The following is a 12105-nucleotide window of genomic DNA, read 5'->3' on the forward strand; positions in this document are numbered from 1 at the left end:
AGAGGAACACTGGTATTTAAATGAGCCACTGCAAGACAGCGTACAGAAAGACTGCTGTACGGTAAGAGCTTATCTTAATTGCTTTTCAAACATGCATTGCATTGCTGCTCTGTGCTTGATAATGGGTTGAAGTAACAACAAAGTAGACTGTAGGGAAATGCTGTGAGGTATTTGAGGAATCTACTTGCAGGGAAATTTAGATTCTCAACAGATGACATTTTAGTGTTACAATTCATTTAAGAAATTATAGTGTTGGTGCACTGATTTGTCTACTGAACAGATCATATTCAGGTGGATGCCAGTTGAAAGTTTTGTCAGAAAGACTTTCATTACCATTGTGTTTTAATCATTGCTCATCTAAAGGGAGGTTAATTTATATCATATCCAGTAGTACATTGACACTCCAAAGTAGTTCTGTTTGTCCTGACTCAGACCTCCATTAAATGCTTGGACAGTATGTAGGGTAAGGCCCAATTAAACGAAACCTGCTCTAGTCTAACTAATCTAAATGCATGCTATCATCTGTTGTAGTCTAAAGCAGCAACCAGCTGCTGTGTTCAGTGTTGGCATTAGTCATGCCACCAGGTCAGCAGTTAAGGATATAGTCTCAGCACATTTTTGTATGGTCAACAAGTTTTTGCAAAATACCAGACCTAAAATATATCTATTATACTTGCAACAGAGTGAACACAATATGTTTAATCCAAAATATGCAGCTCTGACTGATTTCTTAATGAGCCAGCCTTCTTGTAAAGGATGCTTATGAGGAATGCAGAGCACTGCAGAAAAGGAAATTGACTGTAGTGATTGCTTACTGTGAGTGTGATAAACAGATCAAATGATATCGGGGTTTTTTTTTGTTTTTTTTTCTTTTTGGGACACACAGAAGTCAGATTTTGTAGTTCAATAAACTTGCAGTTTGTGTTGTCCAGGTTAATAAAAAATAAAAATAAAAAGTTTATATAAGTGTGTTTTAAATTTAAAATGTTTCTACTTAAATATACCTCAGTTCAAAATGAATTCAAATCAAACCCATCATTTCTGTCACATTTAAGATTGAGGACAGGCTATCACTCACTGATTCGTTTTTCCTCAGATGACCCACTGAGGAAGCTGCTGTATCAAACAGACATGCTGCTGCAGTGGCAAAGCAGAGGGTTAGGTTTTAGCCGCTGAGCATGTGCACAGAAACACTTCACGTTGCCAACTGTGACATATGGGGCAGATAGAAATAGGAGAACTAGCACACGAAGATAAGGCTGCAGGTGACAAGGAGCATTTTCTCATAAGAATGGATTGCAGTTTTTGCAGATTGTGGGGAAAAAAAGGAAAGGAAAGTTAAATACATTTTTACATGTTTTTACGATATCTAAAAGGCATGATAACAGTTTGAAGTGGTGGGTTACAGTTTCTATTAGGAACCTTGGAAAGTGTGTTGTCAGAAGGAATAACCTCATTTTTAAAAATCAAAGAGCAAATACTATACCAGACGGGAGGCCAACACTGACCTTGCTGGCAATAAATAAAAAGAACACGGCCTCCCGCACGTATCCCAGCTGGTCATCAGGTCTTGTGTTTGCTGTCTGCAGAACTGCCATGCTGAGAAGAGGCAGGAACGGCCGAGCTCGACATTTGGGCTGGAGTGACACACGACAGGAGACAGATGTCATGGCCGTGGCCCAGACAACCGACAGAGAGGAGCTGGACAGCCAAACAGTGACACAGGTTTGAAAAGACAAAATGAGTTAACTGTGTACAGTAAACTAGGAATAAAAAAAAACATGGATATTTAACAGGAAATGTATCAACTGGGAATTCAGATTAAGGAAAACTATGTTATAACTCTGGTATAAGCACTCTTTGCTTGTTGCTTACAATGGAAATGATTAAATCCCATATTTTTATCTTCAGAACAAATAAGATGATTAAGGAGAAGCCATGGTTGTATGTAAGATGATATTTGTACCTGCAGACCAGTAGTTTACCACCAGGTTGTCCCGCATCTGAAAGTCATGCTCTAAAGCCAACCAGAGGAGGTCCAGTGTTTTTAGAAGGCTTCTAATTTACTAACACACACGTGACTTTTTAGCACCAATAAGACACAAAAACCTTTGAGAGAATAGTCATTCTTGATATGTATTAAAAAAAATCACTGGAGTGGATGTTTGGATCTATTTGATCTATTGATTATAGGCTGCAACACTGCTGAGTTGTTATTCTTACAGCTCAGTCTCAGCTCTTTAAAGAAAAAATGGGGAGTGAAGTTCATTTTTTAAAAAAGAATCAGAAGTCTTTATTAGGCCCTTTAAAAAAATGTAAAAATAATGAACAAAAATATCTCTTGTAATTTAGGTATTATTGTATCCACCAGGAAGCAGAAGACAAGTATCAGATTGTGTACAAAGGGGTTTTCAGCCAACTTTTTACCATAAAGTGACTCAAAAGGTCTCAGAAACTGTATGTATCAAATACGATACATATGGCATTACTCTGTTTGTTTAATTACCTTTAGTAGCTTCTGCCAGAGACACAAGGGCCTCCTGCCTGCTAGCAGAGCTTCACATTCATTAAATACCACTCTCAGGTTCCTCTGCTGGAACGAATTTCTCCCCTTGCTAACGAGTGGAGCCCTTGGAGCACGGCCACGTCTGTGGACTTACAAAACACTGTTCTTACTGTTTGTGTCAAGCAGATCAGCAGCTTGGAATCGGAGGTGGATTACCTGGCTGGAACCCAGACTCCCTCAATGGTGGTGGCGTTGCCCAGCACAGCACCAGTGATGGGAGAGTCTTTTTGCCAGTGTGAGCGACAGGAAGAGTTCAGTCCAACTTTTGGGATCACAGCTGATTGCCTCTGTGGGGAGGAGGAGCAGGGTGAGCAAAAGCTGCTGAATACAACAATACACCATCCACACACACTTAGAAATGATCTAATACATGAGGTTTCTGTGACGTATGCCATGTTCAATATATTTATTTATTATACTCTCATGTTCATTTTTTTTACCGGCTGTTACTGAAAATAAACATCTTGGGTGGTTAAGTGTGAGCTCATTTATTGCTCAGTAAAATAGGATCCAAATAGCTTCCAGGAAAACAGATAAAAATGACAGTGAATGAGGGGAAGGAAGAGCAAAAGGATAATTTCGATAGCTTCCTGATTTAACCCATAAACAATGCCATCAAAGAGTAATGGAACAAGTTTTCCTTGCTTTACTTATTTATTTAACAGAAGGTTAAGATCATATAATAATATAACAGGACATAAATGTTCAATTACTAACAGTAATGAAATAAAATACTTTTTTACTTAACAAAACTAAATGGTAATTTATTAATGGTAATGGAGATTTATTCCCATAAATTTTTTATCATATTACTTAGTTACTAGTTACATATTTGCCATGCCGAATGGTAGAGTGAGAGTTTAATGATTAATAAACCAGTCAAAATATAACAACAAAAGTGGTGTACAGCAAACAGAAAATAAACATTTTAACCATCCTGCTGTTTCTGTGTCATAGTCATATATTTAACTGTGGACCTCTGATTTGATTAAAACTTCATAAATAGATGGAAACTGTTTTTGGAAATTGTTAGTCACTTTTGGCCAAGATGGATATAAATACATACAAATAGAAGAGAAAAAAATATGAAAATCTTTCTTTTAATCTATACGTTTAATAGTTATAAGCATTGAAAATTGTTCTGATTTACAATGGGCAACATAGAATATTTTCCTTTAAACAAAAAAGAGGTGCAGATGGTTGTCATCTACTGCAAAACTAATTATTTTCAAGCAGCTTGATGAGCTATGATGAACTTGGAAGTGCAAACAATGCTACAGCTAAAGATGTGAGAAAAAATGACTGAGCCAAATTTAACCACAAGTCCTGAAATCTCCTATGCACTACTAGATTAGAAAATTTCCAATCCATTCAGTAATATTTTAGCTTCTTCCATGGAATAAGTCCCCCCCATCCCTGCTCTCAGACCAATATTCTCTTATAAAAGATAAGCCTGTTTAGCTGGAATCATTGTCTTGGCAGTGACATTCATACTTACTGTACTTGGCAATGAATCTATAATAGATGTTTTGAGACAATAATGAAATGAATGAATAATTTTGAGGCAACTGATCCTGAAGTGAACGAGCCATCACATAGGATGCAGAACTGGTGAGGTTGTTAGCATCAGTGTACTTTATTTCTGCTGTACTGTGAACATATATGCAGCTATCCATCCTGTAGCAGCTGAAAATCTTTCAGGGCGAACTGACCCACATTTGGTGAAACCAGTAGCGGTGTATGGTAAGAACATTTTTAAATCACAGCTGTGGGGTGTGCTTTCAGTTTTCGACTGGGTGTGGGATGAACAGTGCAAGTCCACCGGAGCCTTCCTGAGCTCCGACGACAGGAAGGTGAGCTTTCATTCAGACTACAGCTGCGGCACTGCAGCCATCCGCGGCACCAAGGAGCTTTCAGATGGCCAACACTACTGGGAAGTGAAGATGACCTCCCCTGTGTATGGAACAGATATGGTGAGTAATCCAGAATCATACTGCTTCCTACCTGAATATAAAAACACAGAATAATCATCGTCTGCTCTTTTGTTTTTTGTTTTCCTGCTTGGTTTTGGCTTCTTTTCGTCTAGATGGTGGGGATTGGCACTTCAGAGGTGAACTTGGATAAGTTCAAATACAGCTTTGGCAGCCTGCTGGGGAATGACGAAGACAGTTGGGGGCTCTCCTATACCGGTAAGCAGTCCTTTCTGATATAATGTGGAGGTTGTTTACACCTTGATAATAAGCAGTTAAAGCAAATTGTTTTTTTGTTTTTTTTCTTTTGTGGTTTTTAAGGTCTGCTTCAACACAAAGGAGACAAAGTGAAGTTCTCCTCTCGCTTTGGTCAAGGCTCAATCATAGGAGTACACCTGGACACATGGCACGGGACCCTGACCTTCTACAAGAATCGCCACTGCATAGGTGGGGTTTTTGGATTATCTTTATAAAAATACAGAAAAACAGGAACAAAATTATTCCTCCCTCTTAGTTTTGATTATTTTTTCCAATGCATTTCTTTTATTTGAACATTTTACCCATATTTTCAGGTGTTGCTGCCACCAAGCTGCAGAACAAGAAGTTCTATCCCATGGTTTGCTCCACAGCAGCTAAGAGCAGCATGAAGGTGATCCGTGCCTGCTACACTCCCACCTCCCTGCAGTACCACTGCTGTGCCCGCCTGCGCCAAATGCTGCCCTGCTGCCCGGATGTAGTTAACACCCTGAAACTCCCACCAGGCCTGTGTACCCTACTCCAAACACAACTTGGCTGGGTCTTCACCCTCAACGGCAGCCCTGACACCTCAGAGCAAGAGACATATTTGCCCGAAGAGGAACCTGAGGAGATCAGCCTGCCTTCAAGCCCCAGTCCCAGTCCGAGCCCAGTACCCAGCTTGAGTGCCTGCGCCGACATGTTTCCTGAAACGGCCTCATACCACTGCCCCTGCCACACATCACCCCAGAATCACTCCACAACCTGCCATTGCCCTCCAACTCCTCCGAGCAGCGACTACGACAGCTGCTGCTCCGAACCAGAGGACTACCAGTGCAAAAGATGTCGCTGGACGTGACGCTGCCGTTTCAGCCGTTTGGTGCGGAGTTTGTCTGACACAGCCGCTGATGTCTCCTCCTGTTTTAATCAGTGTTTGAGTGGATCATTGCTTATTTTATCTAGCAACTTGAAAGGGGAGAAAAGAGAATGTAATGTGCGATACTTTTAGTGCTAAACTGATTTGATATTCAATTTCATTTTAGCTGATTTTGTTTGCTCGGCTAACAAGGATGCTTTGGTTATTTCTTTAAAATGTTAAAATATCCTTATTAATACTCTGCTTTTAAGGCAGAATAGATTATGATAAAAAAAAAAAAGTACATTAAATAAAAATAAGTAATTAAAAATGTATACAAAATGTTGGAAAAAAAAAAATTGGAAACTTGTGAATTGTAAATTCTCAGGGATAGACTCCAGGAGCTGTTCTCTTGGTTTTGATACTTTGACTTTTTGTAACTATTTTATAATCAGTCTTTCACCTGAATATCAGTTGTGGTCGTGTTTTTGCTTGTGAGCAGTGTTTTTCTATTTACAGTTACGATTTTACATATGAATTTTGTTACTCAAGCAATTCTGTGAAATAAAAATACAACCAAAAGTTCTGTTGCATCTTGTATTTATGCACCCATTCACACTAAACAGTTTATGAACATCATAAACAGTTTTATTACTATACATAGGAGAATTTTACCCTGATCATTACAATTTGCATATATTAATATATGTATATACGTTCTGCTTATTACCTGTATTAGAAGTGATTTCCTGGAATAAATATGAGATCTTTGGTTAGTAAACATAAACATGAATGCATCAAGTCGTGACAAGCTGTCCATCCTCGCGAACATCCATGAATCACATTCACATGAAGGAAAATTAGTCCAGGACCAGCTGAGAGTTCGGCGCTGTGAAGCATCGGTAGATTCTGGCTGATATCTCCGGTCCAATACGTCTCTCTTTGCCACCAGTTTTCACTAAAAGACCAGCCAGCATCCCCTTCCGCTCCTCCTCTGATCCCAACTTCTGATAAGCCTTAAAATATGAACATAGAATTAGTTCAATCAATCAGCTCTAAAGAAACAAATTCACAGTAATGTCTCGTCTACCTGAAGCAACAGTTGAGGAGATGGGTAGGACGTGGTCACAGTGCAGGCAACAGCAGGACTGACTCTGTTCAGCTGTTGGATCTGCCTGCTCCACACCTGGATCAGCCCTGAGCCGTCCCTCTCTACCCGAACCCCGCTGGCCCAGGAGCCATCCACGCAAAAGGGCAGCTCTGATTGCTCAGTCAGTATTCTGCATGAACAAACAGGACATTTTATCAGCGATGGAAGACAAAGTTATGCTATTTTTATCCAAATCTGGTTCGTTACATAAACAAGTGTGACAATAAACGACTCCATACTTGTAAGGGCGTTTTGATAACGCCTTGGTAACGGCACATACATGGTCAGTAATGTGCTGCCAGCTGTCCAGGAAGACCAGTGAGATATTTTTGTAGAGCTGAAGGTACACAAGCACCTAGAAATATAAGAATCCTGTAAATTAATGAAGCTACAATCTCCTGATAACATCATGACTAAATCTCTACGTACCATCAATGTGTCCTTGATGAGAAACCTCAAAAGAGGGGAGATTTATAGTAAACTAACCTCTTCAGTGTCCAGATTATTCAACCCCAGTTTGCATTGTAGCATTTCTTCGGGAAAACACAATGACCTGTGATCCAGCTCACAGTCTGTCACCAACAGAGTGACCAGCTTCTTAGCATCCTGGTTAAGACACTCCAGAAGAGGACTCAGGACAGTGCCCGTCTCCGTCTCCCCCCCTTCACTGTCCAGCATCTGTGGGGCAGCATGACAATGTAACCCACACATCACCAGACAGCCTTTTGTCAGACCAGAATCACATCACATAAGATTTTGTTATAAGTGTGTTATTACAGCTTAAAAAGCTTGCTTACTTTTTTCACACTGATCACAACGTCCATGAAGTCAGCTAGAGACAGGATCAGGACCACCTGCTCCTCCTCCTCCACAGTGACCTGGCCTTCTTTTCCCTGCAACAGTCAAAACAGGGAAAAAGCACAACAAATTAAGAAAACGTATGGAAATGAACACAGGCTTCTGCTGCCTGATTAAATATGAAAACAAACAAGAAAAACTTTTAGAAAGATATTTCAGAAGTGGGATCTGCATACCTGTGGTAAATCTCTGGTCCAGGTGATGCTGTGAGCAAGCTGCTGATTGTCAATGTTAAACTTCCACTCCAAGCCTGCCAGGGTGTCCAACAAGATATCTGAGCCATCCTGCTGCAGAAGAGCTGCAAAAACAAAACTCAAACATCAAAACTAGGCGCGCACTCATACCTACTGCGGAAATTATTGTTAGGCTGGATTAAGTTTCAAATTCAGTGTAAAAAAGCTGCTAGAAATCTTTTGGGGGGGGTGTGGCTTGAGCAGTTTTGTTGACTGTTGTTTGCTTCTAAGAAGCAACAGGATAAAAAAACAAACAAAAAAAACAATCATTGTGTTACAGCTATTTTACAGCAGAATATATTTCAAATGACAGTGTTTAGATTAGCTATCAATGTTTTTTTATTTATTTTTTTTATTTATTTTTTTAAGTACTTTAGTGGACTGGGACAAAAATCACAGCAGAACGGGCACATTAATAAATGGAAGCACAATTTTCGACATCCCTTGAATGCATCATCTACCTGGATCTATGCAGACAGTCAGGCGCTTAATGTAGTTTTCTGGTCGGAGACTCTTTAAGTTTTCAGCAGCTTCTTTCCTCCTCTGCTGCTCCTGCCTTCTCTCCTCCTTCTCCTGGGCTCTGGCTGCTCTCTGTTTTTTCCTCTCTTCCTTCCTCTCGTTTGCTTTCTGCCTGTTAGCCTCTATCTCCTCCTTGGTGCGGCGTTTGCGTGCAGGACTTGGTGTAAATGAGCCTTCTGATCGAGGAGGGCTTAAGGCACAAGTTTGACTTAACTTTTTAGTTGGTGACGATGGGAGAGTTTTGCATTTGTTGTTTGAACTCTGAGCTTCTTGGTCCTCAAGGCTAACATCGCGGTTTAAAGCGGGTCTGAAGTCAGCATCGCTGTCTTCAGATTCAGATATTTCCCACGTTTTAGCTCTGCGGAGTACGGACATTTCACATTGTGAAGATTCAAAACACCGTGTATGCACCAGGACTTTTGCAACTATGAAAACAATGAAAGATGCAGCGTTTCTGGAATTGCGATGGCGTCCGCTGAGGGACAAATCATCCAAAACGCAATTTATCTTCTCATCTATCTAGCGAGAAATACTAAATTAGCCATTGAACGAATCTTATTATGATCAACCCCGCCTAAAAGAAGATTAGATGTCTTTTATCAGAGATAGCAGAAGGTGGAAGCTGTCGGCAGGTGGACTACAAACTAGATTACACATCTGCTGGTCAATGGATTAAGTGGCAGAACATATGTGTCTGAAATGTGTGAACCTATGTTACAGACTGGGCTGATTTGTAATCTGATTTGGATCTAGTTGTCTTCATTTTGCATTTATTTTATTTTATTTTATCTTTTCTGTGAAATCAAATAAATGTTGAGATATGATGTATCAGAGCCAAACAATCAGATTTCAGCCAGCGGTTTATAAAATTTTACGACCTAAAATTGGATTGAAAATGTGGAAAAGAGTATTTGATCAGATTATTGCTGCCAACTGTTATACAATATTTTTGTCAATTTATTCTTAGATAGTTTTTTTTTTTTTTTTTAGATATTCTTATTCTTATTGTCCATAATTTTTGCAGTCTCCTTGTATTTTGGGTGAACAGCAAAATAAAATGTCTCCACACTGTTGACATACCGAAGCTGTCGCTGCCATCTACTGGCACACACAAACACTGCTATTAAACAAGGCTACTTTTGTCAGCAGGTAACTTCTGTTGTTTTGACCAGTGATCATCATAAGACCATCATAATGTAATAATTACCTAAATAGAACACTATGTTAAAGAGTTTCACTGACAATTTTATTCTGAAATATTCCCAATGTGCCTCAACAATTTGCTGCAAAATTAAATTAATTAAAATGTCAAAATAATTTTTATTGTCAATTTCTGCCATATGTATCAACAATACACAAGACGCTGAGTACGCTTTTATAAAATGTTTCATGGAATGGGGCAGAAACAATCATTTCATTTGGAAGAAAGCAAAACAAAGAACAAAGTAAAATCTATTTCTGAGGAGAGCTGATGTCATTAGTGTCTGCAGCAAGATGTTGCATATGTATTTCATCCATCTATGTTCAGCAACTTAATGTGCCCAAAGAATGAGGTCAGCTGGCTATCTAAATGACCAGGTTACTCCAATGCGTTTAGTCTTCCGTGATGACACAGGTCTATTCCAAGATGACCGTTTCTGGATTCATCAGGCTCAGATTGTGCAAGAGTGGTACAGGAGCCATATCTTATACTGAATCGCACTCGCCAGAATTGAAGTACAAAGATTTGACTTGAGTTTGAATGAAGTTTTGAATCTATTTGTGCAATTCTTCCTGGTTTCTCAGAAGAGAAAAAACAGTCTACTCATCAGAATGGAATAGATTGACTCTAGATTTCATGATATTTCATTGAATCTTTCATTCCTTTTTCTCATTAAATTGCATGACACTTCTTAGGTCATGTGTAACTTAAAATGTGTCGGTAAAATGTGTTTTTAATTCTTAAATTTTCTTTATTTGGTGAAATGGCATAACAAATAAATGTGTTGTTTTTGTTGGGTCTGATCATGTTGGTTAAGTTATGATTCATGATTGATTTAAAACACATTCTTAAAGCTTTTCATAAAACAGTATGACAAATTTCATACAACTTAAAAAACTTTTATTCAAAAGTTTACAAATAGACTTAAGAAAGGAAAAACTCCTAATAGTACTGTATTTGTAGACAATTATATTGATACTGAAATGACGCTTCAAATTAAGGGCTCTAATATGTTATCGAGAATTTATCTTTAAGCAGCGATCCGTTCTAAAATTTGTATACAACATGTATTTATACCAATGAAACATAATCTGTATATACAAAGTGAAAACATTTCAAGTTATTTTACAGTGTAGTTTTGTAAACTTCAGCAAAGTATTGACAAACGTTACTTCCGGTCAGCGCAGATTTACAAATCACGTACTACGTCATTACGTATCCTGTCTAAACCATCAGCCCCATCCATATGGCTTTCAGAGCTGCGGTTTGCGGACGTCACCAGCAGAACACGGCTTTGCTAGCTACGCTCAGCCACTGCTGATCATGTAAACAAAGACTGAGGGTGTTAATTTAACAACAAGTATTATTTAGTAGGTAATGCATATCTTCTCACAATGCAGCCAGCGGAGAAAGGTATGTCTGGCTTTACTGTGTCTCAAATTCTTCTTCGCTAACCGCATTTTTAGCTGGAATGAGTCTCGTAGTCTTTCTGACGGCGCACTTCCCTGAAAAAGTGGGCCACCAAGTTACGACCTCAGCATTTTATGCTTTAAAAAACACGTATGACCAAAGTAGGAATTTGCTTAACCCTTTCCCCCCGTTTATGAGAAGTCATGTGTCATGTCTCTTGAGGGTTTCATGTCACCCTCCTACCCCCCTCTCCCTTTTAAAAAAAAAAAAAGAAAAAAAAAAAAAAAAAAAAAAAAAGAATCTAGTTCAGCTATTGTTTCCTAGCAAAGTTTATGTATATATACATATATATATATATGTATGCATACATATACATTTACATATATATATATATATATATATATATATATATATATATATATATATATATATGTATATGTATATATGTATATATATATGTATATGTATATATATATATGTATATATATATATATGTATATGTATATATATATGTATATATATATATATGTATATATATATATATGTATATATATATATATATATGTGTGTGTGTGTATATATATATGTATATATATGTATATATATATATATGTATGTATATATATATATATATGTTATATATATGTATATATATGTATATATATGTATGTATATATATATATATATGTATATATATGTATATTATATGTATATATATGTATGTATATATATATATATGTATATATATGTATATATATATATATGTATATATATATATATATATATATATATATATATATATATGTATATATATATATATATATATATATATATATATATATATATATATATGTATATATATATATATATGTATATATATATATATATGTATATATATATATATATGTATATATATATATATATGTATATATATATATATATGTATATATATATATATATGTATATATATGTATATATATATATGTATATATATGTATATATATATATGTATATATATGTATATATATATATATATATATATATGTATATGTATATATATATATATATATATATGTATATATATATATATATATATATATATATATAT

The 12105-nt window shown here is 37.0% G+C and overlaps 3 protein-coding genes across 3 annotated transcripts in view; 2 read left to right on the forward strand and 1 right to left on the reverse strand.

The window, feature by feature from the left end:
* The first annotated feature begins 1 nt into the window (after position 1).
* spsb3b (splA/ryanodine receptor domain and SOCS box containing 3b) lies at positions 2-6103 on the forward strand. Its single transcript, XM_079260517.1, has 7 exons — positions 2-61; positions 1590-1725; positions 2693-2873; positions 4352-4539; positions 4653-4755; positions 4858-4983; positions 5109-6103. Exons 1-7 carry the CDS (start codon positions 21-23, stop codon positions 5627-5629), a joined length of 1296 nt encoding a protein of 431 aa, XP_079116643.1. The 5' UTR covers positions 2-20; the 3' UTR covers positions 5630-6103.
* Positions 6104-6486: 383 nt separating this feature from the next.
* Positions 6487-8761, reverse strand: eme2 (essential meiotic structure-specific endonuclease subunit 2; the record flags this gene model as incomplete). The annotated part of the gene is made up of 7 exons (XM_079260977.1): positions 6487-6642; positions 6717-6906; positions 7016-7131; positions 7263-7454; positions 7574-7669; positions 7811-7932; positions 8329-8761. 7 exons carry the CDS (start codon positions 8759-8761, stop codon positions 6487-6489), a joined length of 1305 nt encoding a protein of 434 aa, XP_079117103.1.
* Positions 8762-10874: 2113 nt separating this feature from the next.
* The window catches only part of mfsd1l (major facilitator superfamily domain containing 1-like), an 8689-nt gene continuing 7458 nt past the window's right edge, over positions 10875-12105 (forward strand). The window contains 1 exon segment of the mRNA XM_079260874.1: positions 10875-11000. Within this exon segment, the coding sequence (XP_079117000.1) occupies positions 10982-11000 (19 nt within the window). The 5' untranslated portion in view covers positions 10875-10981.

This window comes from Telmatherina bonti, assembly GCF_933228915.1.
Source record: "Telmatherina bonti genome assembly, chromosome: 21".
Classification (NCBI taxonomy): domain Eukaryota; kingdom Metazoa; phylum Chordata; class Actinopteri; order Atheriniformes; family Telmatherinidae; genus Telmatherina; species Telmatherina bonti.